The sequence below is a fragment of the Narcine bancroftii genome, chromosome 3 (genome assembly GCF_036971445.1).
Source record: "Narcine bancroftii isolate sNarBan1 chromosome 3, sNarBan1.hap1, whole genome shotgun sequence".
NCBI lineage: Eukaryota > Metazoa > Chordata > Chondrichthyes > Torpediniformes > Narcinidae > Narcine > Narcine bancroftii.
Window position 1 is genome coordinate 108,644,634 of NC_091471.1, and position 27,153 is coordinate 108,671,786.

At 41.1% G+C, this 27,153-nt stretch overlaps 1 protein-coding gene and 1 long non-coding RNA gene across 2 annotated transcripts in view; one reads left to right on the forward strand and one right to left on the reverse strand.

Moving 5' to 3' along the window:
- Positions 1 to 27,153, forward strand: part of LOC138756186 (uncharacterized) — a 129,021-nt gene that overhangs the window by 50,284 nt on the left and 51,584 nt on the right. The gene's annotated exons all lie outside the window — the stretch shown is intronic.
- The window catches only part of grxcr1a (glutaredoxin and cysteine rich domain containing 1 a), a 68,232-nt gene that overhangs the window by 10,880 nt on the left and 30,199 nt on the right, over positions 1 to 27,153 (reverse strand). The window contains exon 4 of the mRNA XM_069930335.1: positions 3,558 to 3,623. Within this exon, the coding sequence (XP_069786436.1) occupies positions 3,558 to 3,623 (66 nt within the window). The remainder of the gene's footprint in view (positions 1 to 3,557; positions 3,624 to 27,153) is intronic.

Below are 27,153 nucleotides of genomic sequence, written 5' to 3' on the forward strand. Positions count from 1 at the left end.
TTGTACTTTTCATATTCTCTACATATCTGAATCCATCTACGTTCATCTATTTGCTTATTTAAATCTACTTCCCATTTATGTCTTGATTTATGAACTTCTTTTTGAGCCTTCTTTTGTAATAATTTATACAACTCTGAAATTAATATCTTTACATCCTATTACTTAATAATAATTCTACTTCTGTCTCTGCTGGTAATACTAAATCTTGACCAAATATTTCACAAAAAAATGTCTTTATTTGATAATAACAAAATGTTGTATTTTCCAATATTTTAAATTTTTCCTTCAGTAGGTGTTGTAAGAGATCAGATATACAATTATTTGGATAGCCAAAAACTGATTAGAGATAGTTAACATAACTTTGTGCATGGTGGATGATGTATAACCAATCTTGCAGAGTTTTTCAAGGATGTTACCAAGGAAGTTGACAAAAGAAAGGCTGTGGATGTTGTCTACATGGACTTTAGTAAGGCCTTTGGGAGATTAGTCAGGAAGGTTCAGAAGGTATTCATGGTGAAGTAGTGAAATGGATTCAACAATGGCTGGAGGAAAGAAGAGTAGTGGTGGATGATTGCTTCTCAGACTGGAGGCCTGTGACTTGTGGTGGGCTTCAGGGATCAGTGCTGGAACCATTGTTGTTTGTCATCTATATCAATGATCTGGATGATGATTTGGTAAATTGGATCAGCAGGTTTGGAGGTGTTGTGGACAGCGAAGAAGGTTTTTAAAGCGTGCAGAGGGATCTGGACCAGTCGGGAAAATGGGCTAAAAAATGGCAGATGGAATTTAATGCAGACAAGTGAGCAAGCTTAAAATTACTGAATGCTGCAGCTGCTTCTAGCCTTCTAGCCCATTGGAGAGCAAAGGCAACAGGTCAGCAGCACAGGAATGGGGACAAGGCAGCCATTTTAGTGTCATGATGCAGTGGATCCTTCAGGGAGAGGAGAACTTTTAGCACGTTGGGCAGAAACAGAGAAACCAATCACAAAAATCAATGCCTGGTCACAATGCCATGAGCGTATGAATAAGCAAACACGTCTGCCCAAGTTCAGAAAAAACTCTACCCAATGCATACATTATTACACTCACATATTTACCTCTGTTCCAATACCCAGAGGTGCATGTCAAACCCTACACAAGGATAGCATCAAAAACTGGTAGGCGCTCATGAATATTCTTCCCTCCTTCTCACAGGAGGTAATTTACCACAGGCTGGAGGAGTGCAGGGAGAGAGAGATATTACCAATGCCCAAAACCTCACGAGAGAATATTGTTATCCTGGGCTCAGTCACAGGTATCCTATTAACCTTCTCCTATTCCTCCTACAATCTCATTAGTCTCATAAACATCCAAGATGTTGAAGTGGGCCCTCACTTCTGCCTTGCAAAACTTTAATATAACCAGATCTATTTCATTTCATGGACAAGATATTCTGGCAGAGTTGCAATGAGCAGGGTATATGATATATCACTGCGTCAGATCGGCCTTTGGCACTTTGCCAACTCACTTAGAGGCATGATCTCTATGCGGTGAGTCCTGAGTCACAAGCATGCTCTAGAATGGGAAAATGAAAGCTTGTGAGGCAGCTTACACACTGGATAAGAACACAAGAACACAAAAAAAAACAGGAGCTGGAGTAGGCCATTTAATATGACCAGGATCTATTGCACAGCCATTAATTCAATGACTTGCCACAGCGATGGTTGGAAGGAAATCCGGAGGCAGCCCAGCACCCTGAATGAGCAAGCACACAGAAGACTTTCCACGTGAGGCTGCTGTGAGATTTGAGTCCATTTTGCAAATTTTGAAGTTCACAGTGTGGGCTACTCTTGGTGCAGGTCAAAGCTTTATCCTTTTGATGAGGCATCAGGTTTCACCAGTTGAAAACAGCATGACCGAGCAAACATTGGGACAATGATAGATTCCAGTGAAAGCTCAGGTTGCTTTCAGGAGCTGCAGCCCGTTTAGCACACACCTGGATCCCATCAGTTTATAGTAATTCTGACTGATTCAGGTAATTTTCTAGTAAAAGGAGTTTGTCAGTATGTTATTAAGCTCCAGAATATCCCCACCAGTAGTCTTTTCTCTACTTCTTACTCCACTCTCCCCAACCCTTCTCCTTGCAATCATTTTCCACAATATTGTTTCTCACTATCAGCCTATTTGATTGACAACCTCTCAGAAAGAGATTTTTGTCACCTAGCCCATCTTTAAACTTACACTTCCAACAATGGTTGTCCTGCAAGTTTCCCTTTCAATTTGATCACCAGGAAATTCTAGCATTCATTTCAAGATGAATAGAATATAAGAGCATGATTGTGGTGTTGAGGCTTTATAGGGGACTGGAAGTGTTATCATATAAGAAATGTTTGATGACTCTTGGCCTGAGTGGGTTGGAATTTAGGAGAATGAAGGGGGGATCTCATTGAAGCATTTTGAATGATTTAAAAGTATGCATTAAGTAGATTGTAGATAAGTGTTTTTTTTTGCATGGTGGGAGGGTCGAGGACAAGAGGGCACAATGTCACAGTGGCCACTAAGAGCGGAGATACAGAGGAATTTTAACAGTCAGAGGGTGGTGATCTGTGGAATTTGTTGCCACAGGCTTATATAGAGGCAGTCATTGGCTGAGATTTAAGGCAGGGATTGATGGGTTCTTCATTAGCTAGGGCTTCAAAGTTTATGGGGAGAAGACCAAGCAGTGGGGCTGACTGGAAAAATGGATCAGCACATGATTGAATGGCGGGCAGACTCGATGGGCTGAATAGCCTAGGTCTGGTCCCATATCTTATGCTCTTGTAGAAAAAGGAAAAATAATTGACACACGGCCGCAAAATCTGATTGGACTTTGTGTTTCCTCCATTCTTGTACTCCCTGGCTGTTTTCACACGGTGTCCTCATAATTATGCCAACATTTCCTCAGATAAATGATCATTGTATAATGCTGCATATTTTAATCCCTTTAATCGTTTTGTGGTTTGAAATTATGAATTAATTAATGGAAAAAGAAAAACAAAGCATTTTATGTTGATTTGATTTAGAAGCACTAAGAGAAAATAAGCAATTAGGTAGAAAGCAGGCAATATTAAAATGGTTAAATAATAGTGTCTGCAAAATAAATGGGAGAAAGAAAGAAAAAACAAGAAATGATATTCAGATCATCATAACTCAATAAATAACAATCTAAAGAAAATCAGTGCAAGCCATCCCCAAATTATGAGTGCCTGATTTAATGGACAACTTTTCATGCAATAGAGCTCCTATAAGATTATTAAATTTAAACCTCTGTGCATAGCAGAACTGGGTTTGTTCTTCTCTCCACTTTTCACTCTTGTGTGCTTTTGATGGCATTCACTGCAATACTGTAGTGGTATGGTTACCATGTCGAGTTATTTTTGTGTTTTTTCCAATATAGATCAAATTGTCTTAAGGAGGTCTGTAAAAATGGGGCCCATTTATTATCTGGGGATGGCCTGTAATAAGCTTTGTGCTTATTATTCCAGGGGACAACACAAGCAGGTTGTCCATACTTAAAGTGTACAATTTAAAAAAAATACCTCAATCTTGGTTAAGAGATCTTGCAGCTCCCCTGATTCATTCATTGACAATATTTTCTCAGCACCCTGTTAGCAAAAAAAAATGCACAATCACACGAAGAAAAGTATGACGTTAAATTTCCAAAATTCAGGAACACGTCACATCTTTAACTGAACTTATGCAGCCGTTTTTGTACTGCACACAGCAGATAGCTGATAATTATAATGAATTTGCTTTAAGAATCCAGGTAGAATAGTTAAAACTCCTTCCCTCCTCCCCTTTCCTGAAGTCAACAATCCCTGAGGTTTTGGTGGGACTTCGCCTCATCCTGTTTGTAAAGGCCAAGCTGGATTATGTCAACACTTTGCTTAGCTGCCAGAGAGCCAAAATCAAACTCAGTGCAGTCTTCAGTTGTCAGTTTCTGGCAGATTCACTGCTGTGTGATGAGACAGTGATCATTCTTAATGTCACATACATAACTATGGCCTATAGAGGTCAGTTGTCACATTCCTTTTTCTTTTCAATATATTTTTATTGAGTTTAACATATAAGCTGACATAATAAATGATGATTACATAATGAATCAATTGTATACAAGCAAATACATGCCAAATGGAGAGGAAAAAATGAGTAAGTAATTAAATGTGCCTATCTACATTAATAGTTATTGTAATAACTCCATCTAGTAATAAATATAATGGATGCAACCATGTCAGACCCATTATTAGACTGGTATATTAAAGTAATAAGGATGAAAAAAAAAACCTAAAGAACTAAACTAAACTAATCACATTCCAACTGCTTCTACTGATTCAGACAGGGAAGAGCGGAACAAGATAAAGAAATGCAGAATGGCAACAGATTTTACGTGGAGATCTTGTCAGGAATTTTGGAATCCTTTCAATTTGTTATGCACCAATTCAATCGTATTGATTAATCAGATGGCTTTTTCTTCGCAATACAGCAGTTAATGCGTGACTCACGGATTTATCTTAGATGAGTTATTGCATCAGTATAGCAGGTCGCATGCACTTTCAAGTGTACTGGATGCAAATTCTTTTACGCTGAGCCATCCCATTATTATGCACAGTTAAGCATCACTTACCTCTGCTACGAGCTGCAGTAATCAGTTCTGAAAACAGTCATTTTTACTTGTTTTAGAGCATAAGTTCTAGGGCCAATTATTCCATCTCCAAATTTTGTAAGAATGTTTAAGAACAAATACAAGTATACCACAACATGCCAAGAGATTGTTTCCACCTCCATCATTTGCTTCATCACAGGGATCAATATTTTCAGTTCATTATTTCCTGCTGTCTTGGATCCAGTCGGCTGCCAACTTGTGTTGTAAACAGCTTTTACAAATCACATGCAGGTGGTCCTAAATGTTTTCTTCTGAATTACCTTCCTGGTATGAGAATCTCTGACTGCTAATTAGCACCTTCTCATGAAGTAACATGAAGACTGGGAGAGTGAGGGGAGTTCTCAGAAAATAAAGCACATTCAAGGTTCAAGATTCAAAGTTCTTTTTATTGTCATGTAATAATACAAGAAATGTAATATACACGATATACTTCAGCCCCAATTCTAGATCCAAACCTCTGATATGATCAGGAAGCTTTCAGTGTCTGAAGCCCTTCGGGAGCCCTTCTTGGCCTCAGCACTTTCTCGAATCCCATTTCCGATACCTGGTTGCCATGAGCCAGTCTTAGCAGCCTGCAGCCTGGTGTAAGTGGTTTGTCGACAAGTAGCCAGCAGTCTGCAGCCTGTGAGAATCCATCAAGGGCAAGTCACCAACAGCTCACAGCCTATGTGGATCCTTCAACTGCTGAGACATTCGCTGATCCGCTCCTGTGGACATCTTCTTGTAGGGTCATCTTCTAGGCTTCTCCTTTTCAAAGGTGGGAGGGGGGGAGTATTCCCCTGTTTCTGGTGCCCTGTGCTGGTCCACTGCTCCCCCAGAGTCTGCAACACATCATGGTTCACTGCCCAACACAGGTGCTGCCATCTTGGGCACAGACCTTTGTGGTTGCAGGATGTTAAAAAAAAACTCTTTTGGCTCTTCTAACAGGCTGTTTAAAGCCTGTATGGAGCCCTCGGCTTCACAATCAAGCAGTAGGACCCTGCAGAGCAACGCTTTGTCTCTGTTCCCCGCTCTCCCAGGCCCACACCATCAGCAGCACCACATCGATAGAAACTAAAGGGTAACTAATGTTTTGTCAAGTGTAAGGTAAAACATCATGAGATGGGAATGTGTAAGGAGTTACCCTGGGCAGGGCTGTAACAAGATGTGAATGCATCCTTGTACTTACAAGATAAGAGAGACATTGATGGATTGAGAGGCAGGAAGCTAGCAGGGAAAGGATAGCAACAGTTTTAGTCATTGGACAAGTAATGATATGATGATGTTCTAAGCATGTATCCAAGGGTATAAAAAATCACCATTTTGCTGATAACGGCAGAATGCATTCTCCGACTAACATTGTTAGTCGCAAGTGTTACAATCCGGTAATAAAGAACAAAGAACCCTGATTTCGACTCAGTCTGGTGTTTGTCTCACTCATTCATGAACAAAGCAGACCTAACACAAGGTATGAGCAAAATGCAAGAAGGCGCCCAAATAAAAAGGTTCTACACACCATAGCACAGTCATATTCTAATGCCAATAATTAAATGGTCCACTTTAGTATCTCTGCTAAGTTTCCTTTTGAAGTCCTTCACCTCTCGCACAGCTCTTGCATCACAAAAGCACACAATGTACTTTTGACAAGCTATAGTTTTTAAATCCCACTGTGAGCTCAATATTTGGCATATTCATTTTTTGAACCATGCATAATTTTTTTATGTGTTATATTAAAATTGTCATCTCTAGATTTTGTGAAGTGTAGCTTTAAAAAGATGATTCAGAGAGAGCAGGCAGCAATCAAGTCAAAACTGTTATTGGTAAAGCTAAGTATAAATGCCTTTGACTTTTCTGCCAAAAGGAATTGTGGAGGATCCTTTGCATATCTGGCTGCTCTCAGAAGGTTAACTCCATTCTGCATCTGCTACATGTTGGCAGGAAGCTGCATTGCATAGAGTCAAAGTCAAAGATGCACAAAGAATGATAACAGGCCCTTGGTTCCAACAAGCACCCAGTTCTACTAATGATACACTTCTTCCCTCATTCTCGTCAACTCCCCCTAGATTCTACCACTCACCTGCACATTCAGAATTAACCAACCAACCTACACATCTTTGGGATATGGTAGGGAACCAAAGCAAAAGAAAGAAATCCACATGGTTGCAAGGAGAACACGCAAACTCTCACCGGAGATCATACTGACCTCAAGTAAAAATACAATTCTGGAGAAACTCATCAGGTTAACCAGTGTACTTTATATAGCAAAGATAAAGATACACAACACATGTTTCAGCCTTGCATCAAGGTGTGACAAAAGGTCGGCAGGCACCCAAACAAAATGGTGGGGGTGGGGGGTGGGACAGGAGGAGGAGCATAGTCCCACAGGCAGAAGGATAAGGGAGGGAGGGGAAACCATCAAACAAGGGGAGGAGGGATGACTCTGTGAATGGAGAGGGCAAGAGAGCTGGAGGAAAGAAGACAAAGCGATAGAGAAGAGAGAGGAAGAACAGGGAGTAGACTAGCAGAAACCAGAGAGGTCAAAGTTAATGCCATCTGATTGGAATAGTGCCGAGACAGAAAATTATGTGTTGATCCTCCAATTTACAAGAGATCTTGGTTTGACATGAACCTATGACAGACATTGAAGTGGGGTGCAGAATTGAAATTGTTGGCCACTGGGATATCCCTGTCACTGAAGTGGACAGAGCGAAGGTGCCCAGCAAAGCAATTTCCCAGTCTGCACCCAATCTCTCTGATGTGCAGAAGGCCACAATGGGAGCACCAGATGCTCTAGATGACTCCCGCTGATACATGTGGTGTTTCTTAACTTGAAAGGACTGTTTGGGGCCCTAAATGGTGTTTAGGGACTCAAGTCCTAGAGCCAAGATGCAGCAACCCTACATGACATTAGATTCACCAGTAACTCACTCCAATTGTAGAACGCTGCCAGCAGAGGTAAGAGAATGAGAAACAAAAACTATGGTGAATAAAAAATTTAGACTTAAGTAGGCAAGGAATAGAAGAAAACCATCCTAATTCTGCCAAATAGAAATAGTATAGCTAGGTAAGCAGGTGGGCATGGACACATTGGGTGAAAGATCCTGTTATATTGTCAGGATAATGTGAAGTATTTTGTAACTGCATAAGAATGCACCACTGTGGGGTGTATGTATAGATATAGATATCTATATATACACACGTGTGTGTGTAAGCAGTTTCCTGAGATGGTGGAAGGCATCAGTAAATAAAGTCTCTTTTGTTATTTGAATCTTGAATCTCTAAGTGATTTAAGAAGCCTCCCAAGTAACCTAGAGACATAACATGGTGGCAGCGGTATAAGAGAACAAGAATAAAGGCATACAATTGATTGTAAGTCATTGAAATACAAAGGGGAAGAAGAGAAAAAACATTACAGATCAAAAAATGGTTGGAGCAACAGCAGTTCACCCAATGATGAACTGGGAGGCTGAAGACTTGGTTGAATTGTTTAAAAGGTTTCAGCAGAAGTGGAATTTAGCATTCAAAAGCTATTTTAAAAATACAACAACAGAGGAGAAGGTCAGAGGAGCGAGATCTTGACTTATTTAATAGCTGGGAGCTTACAGAGGTGGAGAAAAATGATCCAGAGCAGATATTTGCAAAGTTTGCTTCTCACCTTGAACCCAGGAATAATCAAAGAATTAAACACCATGAATTTCAAGGCTTAATGCAAGAGACTGATAAAACTGTTGATAACTTCCTCACTAAACTAAAAATTATTGCTGAAAAATGCAGATATAAGGATATAGAGGAAAGATTAGTTGATCAACTAATATAGAGGAGTGCCCATCCCGAAGTGCAAAACTTTCTTATCGGGAAGAACAGCTTGAAGCTGGTCGAAGCTATAGATATAGCCAGATCCTTTCAACCCACGAGGATGCAAATAAAATCCCTATCTATGCAAACCCACCCACAGCAAAGGGAAGGAAGGGTTGATGCTATAAAGAACATAATCAGAAAAGTGCAAGCCCCCAAGACCTGCAGGAGGGTGGCAGACAACACCCCTTTGATAACTGAAACAAATGCCCCGCATACAGTTCTGAATGTTGAGCCTGTGGTAAAGCAAACCACTGGGAAAAGATGTGCAAGTCTGGTATGAAGAAAACAGTAATATCAGTGAAGAAAAAAAAACAAAAAGAAGGTCCACCACATAAAAGGAAACAACAATGAGGACTCCGACACCCATACTGGACATAGAATCCATACACCTTCATGAGATGTCAGGTGAGATGAAAGAAGGAAGTGAAATGTACACAAGGATCCAAATACAGAGAACAATCCAGAACAAGCCTACGATATTTAACCTAAAAGTGAAGCTGGATACTGGATCACAAAACAATGTCCTTCCACTCAGACTCTACTACCAGATGTTCCCAGAGAATATAATAAAAGGGTATTCAAATGATGATGCATTGGAAACTGCAAATGCCACATTAACAGCCTATGGTGGACCCATAATCAAGCAGCTAGGAAAAGCTAAGATCAATTGCTTCCATGAGGGAAAGAACGTCCTCTGATTGTTCTACATGATAGACACAGATGAACCAGCAATTCTACATCTGAATAGCTAGCAGGAGTTGTAGTTGATCTCTGTCAATTATGAGATGCAGATGAAGAAGATATCCAAAAGCATCAACAGAAACACACAAGAGGAAATGATTTCCACAGAAGTACCTGCCAGGCCATGGCATACAGTGGAAGCAGACTCATTCACCGAGAATCAAGAGTGGTATTTCATAGTAGCCTGTTACTACTCTGTTTCCATTCATCAAAAGGGTGAAAGACCTGAGAGTGCAAACTATCACATCAGAAATGAGAGCGCTCCTTGCTGAACAAGGAATACCCACAAAATAATATGTGACAATGGAATACAGTTCACGTCACAAGAATTCAGAAAGCTGGTGGCAGAGTATGAGTTTGTTATCACTACATCATCCCCATACTACCCCAAAGGTCATGGGTTCATTGAAAGACTAGTGCAAACTGTGAAATGCACACTAGTTAAGTGTCGTGAAACAAAAGAAGACCCATACCTCGCTCTTCTATCATTACATGCAACACCTCTAAGGGCTGACATGAAGTCCCCAGCAGAACTTCAAAATGGCAGGAGATATAAAACAACTCTGCCAAGAAAAATACACCCTCCAGAAGACCAGGAGGAAACCAGAGGAAGACTGGTTGACTCACAAGAAGAAGGTTGCCAGCATTATAACAAACATACACAAATATTGCCAGAACTCTTCCGAGGGCAGCACATTCAAGAGCCAATGTTGAAAACATGGACCCCAGCAAAGGTCATCAGAGAACCTGAGACTCCAAGATCATTCATTGTCAAGACAGACTGGCAATCAGCTGAGGAGGAACAGAATTCACATCCGGCCGACACACAATGTTATGAAGCAGAAAGCTTTAATACCAGCAAAGCCTGTAACACCAATATCAAGTGAGGTATCAAGTGAAGAGACCACAACCACTAATACCGAAACATCAACACAGCAGTTGTCAGGTGAACCACAACAAGCTACATCACCTACACGTGAACCAGCAACACAGAGCCCAACGGACGCAGTCAAATCCACAAGATGGCGAAGGAACATACTGCCGCCAGTGCAATATCGATAAGAACTATTTAAAATAGTTGTGTCAATAAACTAGTGTACAAGTTCAGTTACTTAAGTTGCACTGGAAAGAAAGTGATAAAGAACACTTTTTTTAATCTTGAGAAGGAGGGGTGTTGTATAGTCAGGATAATGTGAACTATTTTGTAATTGCATAAGAATACACCTTTCTTAATGTAGTGTTTTGAGCCCAGAGGACCCCAAAACCCAGCAACAATAGATATTCACCAACACAAATGGTTACTTAAACAAGGGCTGTTTTTAATTATCTTTAAACATGAAAACAGAATCAAGTGCACGTGTGTGTAAGTTCAGAAAAGTTATTTGATTCACCGTCCAATCTCACTTCTCATTCCTCTAAGTTCACTGGTTGCAGGCAATTCTTATACTGTGCACAAATGTAACATTTATGAAGTTCACCAGGCTTTGGTGCTTGAAAGGTAAATCATTACCATTCAGGAAGGTTGTTGGCAGTTTTCAGAGAGAGATTTGTTGTTCACTGAATACCCACAACTGATTCCTTGTAATCAGCCACTTCAGTGTCTTGCTGAAGAAACTTGCCCGATCAGGTTTTTCCAGTTGATAACCTCTTTCTTTCATGTCATCACAGAGTTCCTTTCTGTTTCCCTTATTTCAAGTGAAATATTAAGGAGCCAGTCCTCTCCTCTTGTATGAACCACAAGGGCTTTGACGAGCCTGAACTTAGGACTCACAACCCGTCTTCCAAATAGGGTTTTCTACAAGCTTGCCGGCTTGTCCTGTTCCAGTCCCAGCTGCTGCTTCTGACTGTTAGACTGTAGAACTGATCTCAGTCCATGTCTCTCTCTCACTCAGTCACTCAATCTCTCTTAGAGAGAAAGCCTGTTTGACTGTCTCTGCTTGCAAAACCATATGATCCTCTTAGAACAGCAAGTTCCCTCCAGACAATCTGTGACTCTGACAAATTCTTTCATCTGTTGCATTTTTGTAAACAATCCATTAGTGAAGTCTCTTGGGCACTCTCCAAAGCTTCTCCAAAGGCTGTTGACCCCGACATGTCTAGCATGAGCAGAGCTCCAGTATTTTAAATAAGATCTGTTTTAAAGTGTTTGTATGTGACCTACACTAAAAAAACCTGCCCCAATTTATCTCCCAAAAATATATCTATTTTCTGTCACAGTAGTGACTGTAGTGCACCACTGTGTGTGTGTGTGTGTGCGTGTGTGTGTGTGTGTGTGTGTGTGTGTGTGTGTGTGTGTGTGTGTGTATGTGTGTGTGAGAGAGAGAGAGAGAGAGAGAGAGAGAGAGAGAGAGAGAGTAAGCAATTTCCTGAGATGGTGTAAGGCATCAGAAGCAAAGTCTCTTTAATTATTTGAATCTTGCATCTTTAAGTTATTTAAGAAGCCTCCAAGTATCAAAGTCATAACAGTGCCCCTTTCTGTGCTGCAAGATGACACATTTAGGATCCGAATCTAATGAGTGAAAAAAAAAAATTTGGGAATGAAAACTGGTAAGGTTTAAAAATAGTACAGAAATTTAGATAAAATGTTCATTTTAATTGAATTGATATTGTCTAATCATCATAATAACTAGTGGTAACCATCCTGATAATAAAACTTTAATCTGATAAATTAGCGGTGACCATCGTGATAATAATACTTTAATCTGATAAACTAGCGGTGACCATCCTGATAATAAAACTTTAATCTGATTAACTAGCGGTGACCATCGTGATAATAATACTTTAATCTGATTAAGTAATACTAAGAAATTTTCTTTCAATAATGTTTTTTAAACTTTTCGTAATTGTAATTCGTAAGTATTGAAATTGGTCTTTCACCATTTTGAACGGAAAATATCGACACAGAGAAAAAGATCCCTTTAGGGGTAATATTTCACTCTTGTACAAATTTAATTTATAACCCGAAAACTGGCCAAAATTGGGCAAGCATAGTTAATATACTTGGGATAGAAACCTACGGATTTGAAATAAAGAGCAATAGATCATCTGCGTCAACAGATGTTCAACACCATTTCTAGTTATTCCTAGAAAAGGAGAAATGCAAGTATTCATGAACTACTGTAAGTAGATATAGGTTACTCATAGATGTAGGCAAGGGTCTCTTGAAGTCAATACTAATCTATTTCATAGGTTTTGTTGCTTTGATAAGAGTTCCTCCTGGTGGGTGGTAGAACTGAGGCTTTAGTTCAGCATAGTCTCTGCATGAAGCGCATCTTCTTGATATTTTCTGTAGAAAAGGGAAGATTCTTTGCTCTAACAAGATGCAGCAGCTGAGTTACTCCTGGATGGCAAAGTCCATTGCGAATGTCAGCGAGTATGGAGATAGTAAAGGCTGTACAAGTGTATGCCCAATTAAATGCATCAGTGACCACATTCTCTTTCCCAGGATGGTACTAAACGCTGCAAGTTCCAAACTTTATTCTTGAATATTTGCATTCTTTATCTTTGTACACTTTTTACTGTCAAACATAAAGGCTACTGTCCTCTGATCAGTAACCAGGCTAAAGTGATGGCTTGTAGTGGCTCCATTTGCGCACTGCCTCATTGATGGCAGTCACTTCTTTCTCTACAATGTGATAGTGCAATTCACTTCTTTGTAGTGTCTTTGACAAGAATGCAACAGGCCATCCTCCTTGGTTCAGGACAGCAGAAATAATCACATCAGATGCATCACACTCTACCTCAATGGGTAATTTTTCATCCACCGAGTGCAGGGTGGTTTCCTCCAGCTCTCTCTTTATTATGTTAAAGGCATTGTTAAGTTTCCTTTGGAAACTTCTCTGTATTTACCATCAGTTAATTCTTGTTAGAAAACCCATGAATCCATATGGCATAATAAGCAAACATCCTGAGTACCATTTTTAAGGGTCACAAATATTCTAGTGGAGGAAGCTCTTGTATGGACAAAATCTCTCAGGATCTGGCTTAATGATACCATTTCCAACACAGTATCCAAGGACCTTAATGGAATTCACAATCTTTGAATCATTAAGTGTTAGTGCAGCTGATTGATGGTCTTTAGGAATTTCTTTACATTTTGATCATGTCCCTCTTGTTTATGTCTAGCAAAGTTGATATTATCAAGGTAAGGGAAGGCACCTTGCAGTTTTTCTTCTCTAACTAACTTGTCCATAGCTCGCTGGAAGGCGGCTACCCCACTTGTGACTCCAAATAGAATCTGACAGAATTGGTATAAAAGACCACAGGCTTCAAATCCATATATTTCCTATCTGACTCTTTCAGTGACACTTGGTAGTAGGCATTTTTCACGTCAAAGGGAGAGAACACACTATATTTTGCAAGTTTATTCACCATTTCATCAATTCTTGGCAAGGGGTAAGCATCCATTGATTGGTTGTCTGTGAATAATCCACACACATTCTCTTCTTGTGTTGGTGGGTAGGATCCTTCACCACTACCACTTGGGTTCATCTCAATTATGCCTTCTGAAAGTAATTGGTGAAATTCCTCTTCAATGAAGTCCTGATCATCTTTGCTAAAGCATTTTAATTTGACAGCAATGGTTTACAACTTGGTGATAAGTTTGGAAAAAGGGATGGTTCTTCTATTTTTGCTGCAGTCAGTGGACAGTAAGCTCAGACAAGGGTCCTCTGTGTTCAAGTAACCTCGCCGTTGGCCGTTATCCCGTGAATGGTAAATCACAAAAGTAACAATCTCTGATCTTTTTGAATTATTGTAATGTTTATTAACCTGAAACTTAACAAAAAAGTTTAAAACTGAGAAACCCTTCAGTTGTCCTGCCATTAGATTCAATTATTTCCTCATATATGTGGCAGGGAAAACAACCACAAATAAATAAAGACCATCTTCAAAAAACTGAAATTTTATTATTTGGAAATTAATATACATAATTTACTTCTATTAATACATTTTGATCAATTAGTGAGTCACTCTTCCTAGATAGAAATAGAACTGAAGTTTTCTTAAAAAATCATATATGTTGGCAATTTTAGGTTCCGTTTGTAAATTGACCCGTAATCCGATCATGAGAAATAGGTTGATAATATGGGCTCAGGTTAGGAAATTTTGGTTATAACAGTCTTTCTCTAGCTTATCACATTATAAATGACCATCTTTTCAGCTGTCTGTTTTAGATGCAGGCTTTAAAGAATGGCACAGATTAGGTATCAAAAATTATAAAGATCTTTTCATTCGAGACATCTTTGCCTCTTTTGAACAAATGTCAGCTAAATTTAATTTTATAATATACATTTCGATATAGATTTACAAGTTAGGCATTTTGTTCAGTCAAAATTTTATGATTTTCCTCGAATCGCAATTCAAATATTCTTGATATATTTTTTAATTTACAGTTTGCTCTTGGTGGATTAATATCATGTATTTATAATGATTTATTGGATTTAAGATCAACCTCAATGGCTGGGATTAAAATGATTTGGAACATGATCTCAATATAACATTTTCAGATGAAGACTGATACTCTGCTCTTAATGATTCCTCATTTTGTGCAAGGCACTATTTATTACAATTTAAGGTGGCACATAGAATACATGCATCCAAACTTAAATTATCTCATTTTTATGCAGATGTTGATCAATAATGTGAGAAGTGCAAAAGTTCTAAAGCGTCATTGATCCATATGTTTTGGGAGTACCCCAACTTCGGAAGATTTGGGGAAAACATTTTTCTATCTTTATCAATGATTTTTTAAGATCTAAATAGAACTATGCCCTCTAATTGCTTTGTTTGATTTTTTCTCATGAATTGAATATAATTTTGTCTGCATCTCAAGAGAAAGTTTTGCTTTTAGCACGTTGATAGCCAGACGAGCAATTTCAATGAAATGGAAAGACAAATCTTCACCTACATAGTGGTTACATGATGTAATGTCATATTTAAGTTTGGAGAAAATTAGATACAACATTATAAATAGAAAAGATGTGGGGCCCATTCATAGAACACTATCACAATTTGCAGATTTAAGTAATTTGGATGCTCCAGTGATTCTCTGTCTGTTTCTTTTTTTTTGAAGACTTTATTTAAATTCTTTGTCTGTTTCTGACGGCCATGATTTGATCCATAGCTTTACTTTTTTTATACAAGGTAACCTTGATTAGAGAGGAGGTAGGTTAGATTTAGTTCCTTTTTGCTTCCTTTCTTTTTTTTTTATCCTTTTTTTACATGAATTGATTTTCTCAGGTTTAATTATGTTTATCTTAGATCATATCATCAAATTAGGCAGATATTATTCAGTTTTGGTATAATGTATCTCAATCAGTTTCTATCCAGAATTATTTTTTTAGAAATAATGTTAAATCAACAACTATGGATGGATTTTTTTTAAATTACACTTATATTAATTTGTGATATGCATATGATATGACATACTTTTTTTTATATTAATAGGCTTGTTATGTAGGATCATTATGTTAAACTCAATAAAAATATTTTAAAAAGGATTCCACAATCATTGAATTGCTAGGCTGATTAGATTCTGCACATCTGTTGAGATCAGGAGGAGCAGAAGTTGCATAATTAGCAAAACCAACTGAATGCCATAATTTATCATTTGGGAATTGAATGCAGAGGTAGTGAGGTTAAACTTCAATTATGTAAGACACTGAGGAGAACTGTGTACCACACTGGTCTCATTTATTTTTAAGGAAGAATATAAATGTATTGGGAACACTTCTCAGAAAATATATTATACTAGTCTCCAGAATGAGGGGGCAGAGTTAGGAAGAAAGGTTAGCAAGCTAGCTGGCAACCCACTGGATCTGAGAAGAGAGAAAGGAGACATTTGAAAAGTACAAGAGGGAGGCTTGAGAAACTGTTGGTACTAATGACATAGGCAGGTAAGATAAGGGAATACGGGGAAGCTGAGAATTAGAGCCTCCAGGGTGGTAATCTTAGGATTATTGCCTGTGCCATGTGCTAGTGAGAGCAGAAATAGTGAGATCAGGTAGCTAATGCATGGCTGAGAAACTGCTGAAGGGGGCAGGGCTTCAGATTCTTGGATATCATTGGCTATCAGTGACCAATCGTGTTCCACGGGGGGGGGGGGGTCAGTATTGGGGCGGCTTCTTTTACATTGTATATAAATGATTTGGATTATGGTATAGATGGCTTGGTAGCTAAATTTGAAGAAGATACCAAAATAGGTGGTAGGGGAGGTAGTGCTGAGGATAATGAAAGATTCCAGAGAGATGGATAAATCAGGAGAATGGGCAAAGAGGGGGCAAATGAAATGCAATGTTGGAAAGTGTAGAAATAGATAGGCAGACTATATGTTAGATGGAGAGAACATTCAAAATTCTGAAGTGCAAAGGGACTTGGGTGTCCACATGCAGGATACCCTAAAGGTTAACCTCAAGGTTGAGTCAGTGGTGAAGAAGGCAAATGCAATATTGGCATTCATTTCCAGCTAAATAGCATATAAGAGCAGGGATGTAATGCTAAAAACCCTATAAAGCACTGGTGAGATCTCACTTGGAGTACTGTGTACAGTTTTTGGCATCTTATTTGAGAAAAGACATGCTGGCATTGCAAAGGGTTCAGAGAAGATTTACTGGAATGATACCAGGAATGAATGGGTGGGCATATAAGAAACAATTGTCTGCTCTTCTACTGTACTTGTTTGAGTACAGAAGGATGAGGGGGACCTCATAGAGGCATTTCAAATGTTTAAAGTCCTGGACAGAGGGTGTTTCCCATGACAGGGGATTCTAGGACCAGAGGGCATAACTTCAGAATAAAAGGGCATCAATTTAAAACAGAGATACAGGAAAAATAAATCTTTAGTCAGAGAGTTGTGAGTCTGTGGAACCTGTTGCCACAGGCGGCTTTGGAAGCAAAGTCATTGGGTGTATTTAAGGCAGAGATTGACAGGTACTTGATTAGTCAGGACCTCAAGGGTTACGGGGAGAATACCAGAGAGTGGGACTGAGGGTGTGGATGGATCAGCTCATGATTAGAGTGGCAGAGCTGATTTGATAAGCCAATGGGTCTACTTCAGCTCCTATACCTTGTGATTTTGTGAAGATGGATGTGGAGGGAATGCTTCCGCTTGAGAGCCTCTGTTCAAAAGCAATCAGTCAGCGATTTAGGGCTGAGATGAGAAATAACTTCATTCTCGCAGAGATAGTGAGGTTTTGGAAATCTTCCTCAAGGGACAGTGACAGTAATACTGAATAATTTTATGGTAGAAGTCAATGGATTTTTAAACTTATCTTCATATATTTAGAATGTAGTTTGAAGTTACAATCAGACCAGCTTGACTTATTTAATGACGTAGAAGGCTTGAGAGGTAAAGTGGCCTTCTCTTGATCCTAATTCATCATTTTATATTTTAATTCACTGAGCCAGGCAAGCGAATGGGTCGTATACTCAACATCTGTAGAACAATTTCTCTATCCTACCCACTATACAACACAATTCTCATCCCACCCCACCTTAGCAATAGAGGACTAGAATATGAAACCAAGGACATAATGTTGATGCTTTTTCAGGCATTGGCTAGACCACATTGGAAGCATTGGGAGGAGTTATTGGCCCCATATCTAAGGAAAGATGTGCTGGTGTTGGAGAAGGTCCAGAGCAGATTTACAAGAATGATCCTGGGGATGAGAGGGTTAACATATGAGGCATGTTTGATGCCTCTGAGCCTGTATTTGCTGGAGTTTAGAAGGATGAAGAGGCTGGAATAGAGTGGAAATAGAGATGTTTTCAATAGTGGGAGAGTCCAGGACCAGAGGGCACAGCCTCAGGATAAAAGGACGTCCCTTTAGAACAGAGATGAAGATAATTTTCTTCAGCCAGAGGGTGGTGAATCTGTGGAATTTGTTGCCACCGACTGCTGTGGAGGCCAAATAATTAGTTATATTTGAAGTGGAGGTTTTCAGGTTCTTGATAAATAAGGGTATTAAATGCTATGGGGAGAAGGCAAAAAAAATGGGCAAGAGGAAAAATACATCAACCATAATTTGAATGGTGCAACAGACTCTATAGGCCAGATGTCCTAATTCTTCTCCCTCATTCCACATCTGATGATATTTTGCATTTAATTTAACTTAGAGTTATAACATGGAAATAAACCCTTCCAGCCCACGACCCATGCCACCCAAATGGACATGATCTTTTCTTGATTCAATCCCAGGCCCTGATTCTCCAGGCATCAAAGGTCACTCCTTTCTTTCCCCACCAACTCATCATTCCCAAACCAAGCCTCAGCCCTGTGTGCCTCATCATTACAGGACTCAGGTGCTCTGAAGATTTACACTGGATGGTGAGGGGCAATGGGGGATAGGGAGGGAAGGGAAGGGGACCAGATGCAATCAAGTGCAAAGAATGTCCAGGCTGAGATTGCCACACATTAAAAAATATATTTAATTATGTTGTGACATCTTCATAGTTTCCCGATCACTACCAAACTTATACACAGTTTTGAGATGTTATCTTCCCAAATGTTTAAAATTACACCCCACACATAGAGTCATAAAATGATGAAAAGTATGAAGAGGAGGCAGCGTACTAGAACTCTGGTGTGTTAGAGTTATGGAGCCTTACAGCACAGACCAGCCCCTTGGCCCAACTTGTCCATGTCCACCATGTCAGTATTCTGGGTTAGTCCCATTTCTAATGACTTCAATTGTTCAATAATGTCTTCTAGCAGTTTATTCCAGAAATGTACAGATGTATCCAAATCCTTATTTATTGCAGCTCCACAAGTATGTAAAATATGTAAATTACACATATGTAAAGTACACAAAAGATGTGAAATACACCAAAAAAAACAGTTTCAAGAAAAAAACAAAATCAAATGTGGGAAGATCAGCATTATCCACCTGTTGGGTAATGGTAGGAAGTTATCATCAGGTCAGAAGACCTGCTTAGGTTTCTCACAATAGTTGAATTAATAAAAAAGGGATCAGAGACAGAAATACATCAGTGGGGAACTGAGGAGTGTGAGAGAACTACAACATTGCACATGTTGCCTACAAGCCACCTGAAAGAAGTGACAGGAAAATCAAAGTTCAAAGTTTAAAGGTGAAATTTATTGTCAAAGTGGCATCATATACAACCCTGAGATTCTTTATCCTGAGGGACAGGCAGAATTTCTACAGGTTGATAACTGTAAACTCGACTCAAGAAGAAAAAAATATTTGTAAACAAAAGTCTGCAGTATTTTGCAGCATTCAAAATTTCATTGTGATAATTGGAAGCAAACAAAACCACACAATTAAATTGTACATGGAGTGCAAATGATGTTGAATCTGTGAAGTAGTAAGGGTTGAAATAATAAGATATCTCTCATGAATGGAAAGATCGGCAAAGGAATGGCAAACAGAAATTAACTCTGACGAGTGTGAGCTGTTACATTTTGGTAAGTCAAACTCGACCAGGACTTGCATATAATTGAAAAAGCTGTCCAAAGTGTCATAGAAACCAAGAAAAGGTGCATAGTTCCATGAAAAGGACAACTTAGGTGTAGAGTGGTGAAGAAGGCATTTAGGATCCTTGCCATTGTTGAGTAGGATACTGAGCAAAAAAATGGATCTCATGACATTGTTAGTACACCATACTGCCAAGTTTTCAGTCTCCCTCCTGTAAGACATTTATTGTCATTTGACTGCACAAGTACAACCCGACAAAAGAGTGTTCTCCAGTCCTTGCAGGAGTACGCTGGCTCATTGCCCCCTTTTGTACAGCCCTTACTGTGGGATCATCAGCAAATTTGTAATGGTGTTGTTGTCGTACTGAGTCACGGAGTGATAAGGAAAAGTGATTAGAGCAAGGGGCTAAGTCCACAGCCCTGTGGTACTCCATTGCTGAGGGAGATTGTGGCGAAGATGTGGAAGAGAAAATCTGTACTAATTTGGGAACTGAAGACAAACTTTCATCTGAAAAAGAGTAATTTTCTTATGGATCCAGAAAAGCAGGTGAATTTCCTCAAGTGTGGTGAATATCCCCAACAAGAGTTCAGCCCATGTAGTTAAAACTCCATCCACCACAATAGCGGGGATCTGCCAGTGGGCACCAATTTCAATTCCCCATCCCATTCTCTTGCTGACATGGCTACCCATGGTCTCATGCACTGCCTGACTGAGTCCACCTGCAACACCTCATCTTCCACCTGGGCACCCTCTAACCAGATGGCATTTACATTGACTTCACAAGTTTCTGTTAAACCCTTCCCCTTTCTCCTTCCCCAGTCCCCTTTCCCATAGATCTGATGCTCTCTCTCTCTCTCTCTCTCTCTCTCTCTTTCTCTCTCTCTCTCTCTCTCTCGCATTCTTTTTCCCTTGGTCTCCTTTCAAATTCTCACCAAGCCTCATCATATCCAATTAACACCATTTGTTGGTCTGGACTCCTCACCCTGCCAGTCTTCAGCATTTATTTTGATGACTTCCCCTTCTTTGCTTGAAGAAGGATTCAGGCCCAAAATGTTGGTAATACATCTTTACCTCCTTTGGATGCTGCGAGACCTGCTGAGTTCCTGTGTACTTTTGTTCAAAATTTAGAGTCGTCTTAGTTATAATTGATCAGCATTGAAATTATCATGATCAAATTTAATGCTCGATTTTAAATTGAGGAAACTTAACAGAGTTGCTGAAGTTCCACATATTGGAACGGTTAACTTTAGTGGAATGAAACAAAACTGATCTCAACAAACTGATCAAAATTGTTCTCAAATCAAGTTTATTGTCATCCCAACAAGACAGTGTTCTCCGGTCTTCAGTGCAAAAAAAAAAGAACATACAACCAGAAAACTCACATTCAGACAAACAAACCCATAAGCAGGACAAATAAGCAAATAAATAAATAAATTTTTCTTTGTTGCTTCTGCTATGGCAGCAGTATGGAATCAAGAGACATCCACACAGTGCAAGGCTGAACGAGTAACTGACTTTAATGTTTGAATTCCTCGCGCTGCGCGCAGGGAAACAACCATTTCCAGTGATGTGTGTGCCAACTTCCGGAAGTGACATCAGCGTGTTGTTGACCACAAGCTTCTCCTCGGGAGTGCCATTTTGAGTTGGACGACTGGGGCGGTGATTTGACCCAACTAACTGTGCAGTGGCTTAGCCCACTATACCACCCCCACCCCCAGAATCGCTGTCGCACTCTGATTGGGGCACCGTACAGTCTTTGGGTGGGCGGCCTCTGTGTCTGACCTGGGGATTCCAGGACAGGCTGGCCTGAGTCCAGATGCACTGGCCTGAGGCAGTCAATCATGAACCTGACTTGTCGCCTGCCAATGCCCAGTGTGAAAATGACACCATCCTGCTGTAACACCTTGAATGGACCTTCATAGAGGCACCGTAGGGGTGCTCCTTGCTGTTCGCTCCACATGAAAACATAGACGGTGGACTGAAGGTCCATGGGGATGTGCAGCATGGAGAGCTATTTCAGGAAGGTGGCAGAGGCTTATGTTTACCCGCTTGCTTCCTCAATTGCTAGAGGACATCTATGGCACTAGGCTGTGGGCCAGGGTGGGCAGTCCGGTAGGCCTAGACGTCTACATCCTCCATTTGGTCCGTGACCAGCTGAGTGGCATCGAGCACCCCTGAGGTGGTGGCGATTATGGGTCTGGATAATGCGTCGGCCATCACGTTGGACTTTCCTGCAACATGGCAGATATCTGTTGTGTACTCCAAAATGTAGGAGAGATGACGCTGTTGTCTTGACAACCACGGGTCTGAGACCTTGCTGAGTGTGTAGGTGAGTGGTTTGTGGTCTGTGTAGGTGGGGAAAACCCTTCCTTCTAACACATACCAGAAGTGTCATATTGCCAGGTACAGGGCCAACAGCTCGTGGTCAAACGCGCTGTATTTGAGCTCGGGTATGCAGAGATATTTGCTGAAGAAGGCCAGGGGGCGCAATTGCTCATTGACCCATTACTCCAACAACGTGCCAACTGGTCTGTCCGATGCGTCAGTTGTAAGAGCCGGGGGGAGGTAAAATCTGGGTGGGCCAGGAACGTGGCCTGTGGTAGTGCTTCTTTCGTGGTCTGGAACGCTTCTGTGGTTTCCAAAGTCCACTGGAGTGTCTTTTCGCTGAGCTTGATGAGGTCGAACAGGGGCTGCACAAGGGTGGCCCCTTTCGGCAGGAAGCGATGATAAAAGTTCATCATCCCCAGTAACTCCTGCAGGCCTTTGATCGTGCTTGGCTTGGGGAAGATTTGGATGGCTTCTACCTTGACTGGCAGTGGTTTGCCTCTCTCTTGAGTGATACAGTGTCCCAGGAAATTGATTGTCTCTAGGCTGAACTGACACTTGGCTGGGTTCACAGTGAGTCCAAACTGCTGCAACCTGTCGAAAAGGCAAGTCAGGTGCATCCTGTGTGTGCTGGTGTTGGGGCTGGCGATGAAGATGTCATCCATGTAGACGAAGATGAAGTTGAGGTCCCTGCTGACCATGTCCATAAGCCGCTGAAACATCTGGGCTACATTCTTTAGTCCGAACAGCATCTGAAGTAACTCGAAAAGGCCGAAGGGTGTGCTGATGGGCATTTTTGGGATGTCGCTGAGATGCACCGGGATCTGGTGGTACCCTTCAATGAGGTCCACCTTGGAAAAGGTCTGGCAGCCCTGGAGCCTGATAGTGAAGTCCTGGACATGTGGGATAGGGTACCTATCTGGAACTATAGCATAGTTTAATCACCGCATAGGCGCCAGCTACCAGAGCTCTTCTGTACCATATGCAGTGGGGAGGCCCAGGGGCTGTTTGAACGGTGGACGATCCCCATTTCATCCATGGTGGTGAACCCAGTCTTTGCTTTCTGGGATTTGTCTTGTGGGAGGTGCCAAGCCCATGCATACACTGGAGGTCCGGTAGTCTTGATGTGGTGCTCCATGCCACGTGATGGACTGGTATCTTGGAAATTGGGTGACAGAAGGGCCGAGTGCTTGGCCAGTAGGCAGGCATAATCATTACAGTCCAAAACATGGATTCCTAAAGGTAGAAAAGGATTTTGCCACAGAGTAAGAGGGTAAGACTGGAATATGGTAGCATCCACCAAACGGCATCTGGTCATGTCCACCAAAGGTTCATGCGCCTGGAGGAAATCTGCTCCACGTAAGGACTGTTCAAAGCTGCAATTGTGCACTTCCACTGGAAAACCGTGTCTACAGTATGGATTGTGACCAGATGGGTGACATAACTCAGAATGGAAGAGCCGTTGGCTGCTTGTAGAGGGAGGCACTTGGGGCTGTGTTTGGTCTCGAAATACGTCAGTGGGATGAGACTTATCTCTGCATGCATGTTGACTAGAAAGTTCCTCTTTGTCCTTTATGAGTAGTCCTTTATGAGCGCTGATCGCCGAAGCCACTATCATCGGCCAGCCTGCCTGTTTCCCATCGCCGTGTTTGGTTTGGTAGTGGGGTAGGAGCACAGTGGGGGTGGGTGTGCACTGCTGATATTTTGGCCCCATCTGCGGTGGTAGAAGCAGTATTTGCTTTGTTTGTCTGGGCGCTCGTTGCACTGTGGTTGGGCCGCGGCTACTACTGGGGGGCCAGCAGAGGTGTTGAAGCGGCGGTGACAATGGCGTAGTTGGGCTGCACATGGAATGAGGCCTGTTGCGGGGTATGGAAAAGTCTGTCTGTTTCCTTGGCTACCAGGTACGGGGCGCTGAAATCCATGTCACAAACTGCTGAGGATACGTGTACCGGCAGCTTGGAGAGGAACGGGGCCTTGAAAAGGAAACAGTTTGTGTGTCCTTCTGCTAGGGCCACTGTTTCAGAGGTGTTTCTATCGCCTAGACCTTGCATATTTAGGATGCTAATGGCGTACTTGTGCCGGCTGAGTTCCAGGGAATTGAGGAGAAAATGCCAGAATTGCTCGTACTTATGCTCCATGGGAGGACTTTCCACAAAGGAGTTTACTTTTGCTGCGGTGGTGGCATCCAGGGCACTGACGATGTGCCAGAACATGGTATCCTCTGAGATGATGCCTCTGATGTGAACCTGGGTCTTGGCCAGTTGCAGCCAATTCTTGGGCTGGTTTGGCGTGAAGGGCAGTAAATGCACACCCACAGCATTGGAAACAGCCGTTGCGACTGTAGTGCTAGCAGCAATCTGCATTCAGTCGTGTTCAAGGTGGGTTCCAAAAACATTGGAATCGTCGGGGTCACCACTGTAGCGTCTGCAATGGCAGCGCTACGGAATCAAGAGGCATCCACATGATGCAAGGGTGAACTAGTAACTGACTTTATTATTTGAATTCCTCACGCTGCATTCAGGGAAACACCCACTTCCAGTGGCGTGTGCGCCTACTTCTAGAAGTGACGTTAGCGTGTCATGGCGTCACTCCCTGATCGGTGGTGCGCCACCCGGAAGTGGTGATATCCCCTGGGCAACACATGTTGTTAACCATGGGCACCTCCTCGGGACCCATGCCATTGTGAGTCTCACAACTGGGGTAGCGATTCGGCCTGTCTAACTGCACGGTCACTCGGCCTGCTATAGCTTCACGAATATGAGAGTCTCAAATGGTTAGTGTGAACAGTTCTTTTGGTTGTTCAACATTCTCACTTTCCATGGAAGAAACTGTTCCTCAGCCTGGTGGTGCTGGCTCTGAGGCTTCTATATCCCCTCCCCAACCGGAGCTGCTGAAAGATGCTGCGTGCAGGGTGGAAGGGGTCCTCAATGATTTTGCGCACCCTCTTCAGACAACGGTAGATCACATTGCTGGATGGGGGGATAGAAATGAACACTCCAGTGATCTTCTCTGCCACTCTTATGGTCCTACAGATTGACATCCAATCTATTTCTCTGCAGCAACTGTACCGCACTGTGATGCAGCTGGCCAGGTCACTCTCAATAGCGCTCCTATAGAAGGTTGACATAATGATGGCCTTGCCCGCTTCAGCCTTCTTAGGAAGTGCACCTTCCTGACAAGTGAGGAGGTGTTGAGTGTCCTCAAAGGAACTTGGTGCTCTCCACTCTCCCTACTGCAGAGTTGTTGATGAGTAGTGGAGGGTTGTCGTTCCTGGTCCATCTAAAGTCCATGATCATCTTCTTCGTTGAGACTCGGGTTGTTACTCTTGCACCATTTCATGAGATTTTCCACCTCTTCTCTGGAGTGGGACTCATTGTTGCTACAGATGAGGCCAGCTACATGATGACTCTCAAGTCCTGACTTCTCAGTTAAGGTATTTGAAAGGAAATTGGCTTCATCTAAGCCCAGTGAATACTCCTGAGAGGCAAGATCTATATCTATATGTATCAAATAAAGCTGCCATAGCCAACAAAAGGCCTGAACCTCACTTTAAATTAACACTATAACACACAGTATCCTAACCGTCATTGGCATTGAAGAATAGCAAGTCTCCAAGACTTGGTACGTCCACTCCAGATGTTTTGAGGAAACATGAGGAAATTGCATTTTGCTTATAAAATTTTAAAAGAGAAAACCATGAAAATTACAGACTCATTAGACTAACTACCGTTAAGATGAAGTTATTCAAATCTATAATTGAAGTTGAAGTGACTGTCCATTTTGAAAACTGAGCTGAAGAGTGAAAATCAATGTGGACTCATAATGAATTGGCCATGCTTGAGAAACAGGAGTTTTTTTGATGAAGAAACTGAAGTGGCAGAAAGCAAAATGTCTAGAGATAGATAAGGAGCTGCCATTGAAAATTTAAACTCATGAAGTGAAAAGTCAGTTATTGACGAGAGCAGCAAACAAATTGGGCGGTAGGCAATCGTGACAATGAAATAGGACTTGACTTGATTGGAAGGAAGATCTATTGATAAGTCTATCTGAGAATCTATGCTGCAGTTTCAACTGTTCATTATATTTATTGATAGCTTAAATAGTACACCATAAAAACAATTACAAACATTGAACTTCAGAAGCTTAGATAATAATTAAATTCTAAATAATGAGGGAAGTTCCCCAGTTGATAAGTTTCGACCAACATGAATGTTTTGAGCTGAATGGTTTGCTGTGGCATTGAAACCTCTGAAAGCTCAGACTGAATAATTGGATGTGTTGTGGCATCATTACATTGGAATGGATATTATATATTTGTTCTTTTGGTTCCAAGAAGAATCATAATGGGAATTCAATGCTGGGTGTCAGAAATCCTGATCTGAATATTCATTTCTTCATTTTAATGCTGATTTGAGTTCTGAGATTTTTTTTTAAATCAAAAGGATGAGTTTGGCTCATTTTTACCACATTCAAATTTAAACTTCCGCCCAGAGTTCAAATTAGATTTGGCAAAATGCTTGCATTAGCTGAAGTGAATGCATGTGTTCACCTAATGAGCAAGGGTTGATGTTTTTGGGAATTTAATATTTGTTATAGGTTGTTGCTGTTTCGCAAAACATGCTCAAATATGGTAATAACGTGCGACTGCAGAGATTTAGCAGCATTTTACCCAGCAGTATTCCTGGCAGTTCCTTGATAAATGTTAATGTCCAGTAATACAAAGTGATTAGAGCAAATTAGTGGGCTTCCCTGAGAGGGAGTAAAATTATTTGCTTCCCTGGGATTGGCTGATCAATGAAATTTCAAGAGATCCGAATTGAATAAATATCAAAAATTGGGGTGGCGATTGTAATATGTGGTCTACAATGTATGTACTGGCATCATCCTGGCAGCTCATTTACATGTTTACTGCATGCAGGTAGCCCTTGTTGTGATGTTGAGTGGCTGCATGACTGCGGGTGGCCAACACCATGTAAAGGAAGTTGGTGTGAAGTAATGCCAGCCTGCACCATTTAAAAAGAGATAGACCAGCATTGGCTGGGGCTCATTCTGACCTGGGAGACAGGGGATAGAGCAAATTCCAAGATATTCCAATATTGGTCGAAACCATGTAAACTTCTTTACAGGACTGCAGAA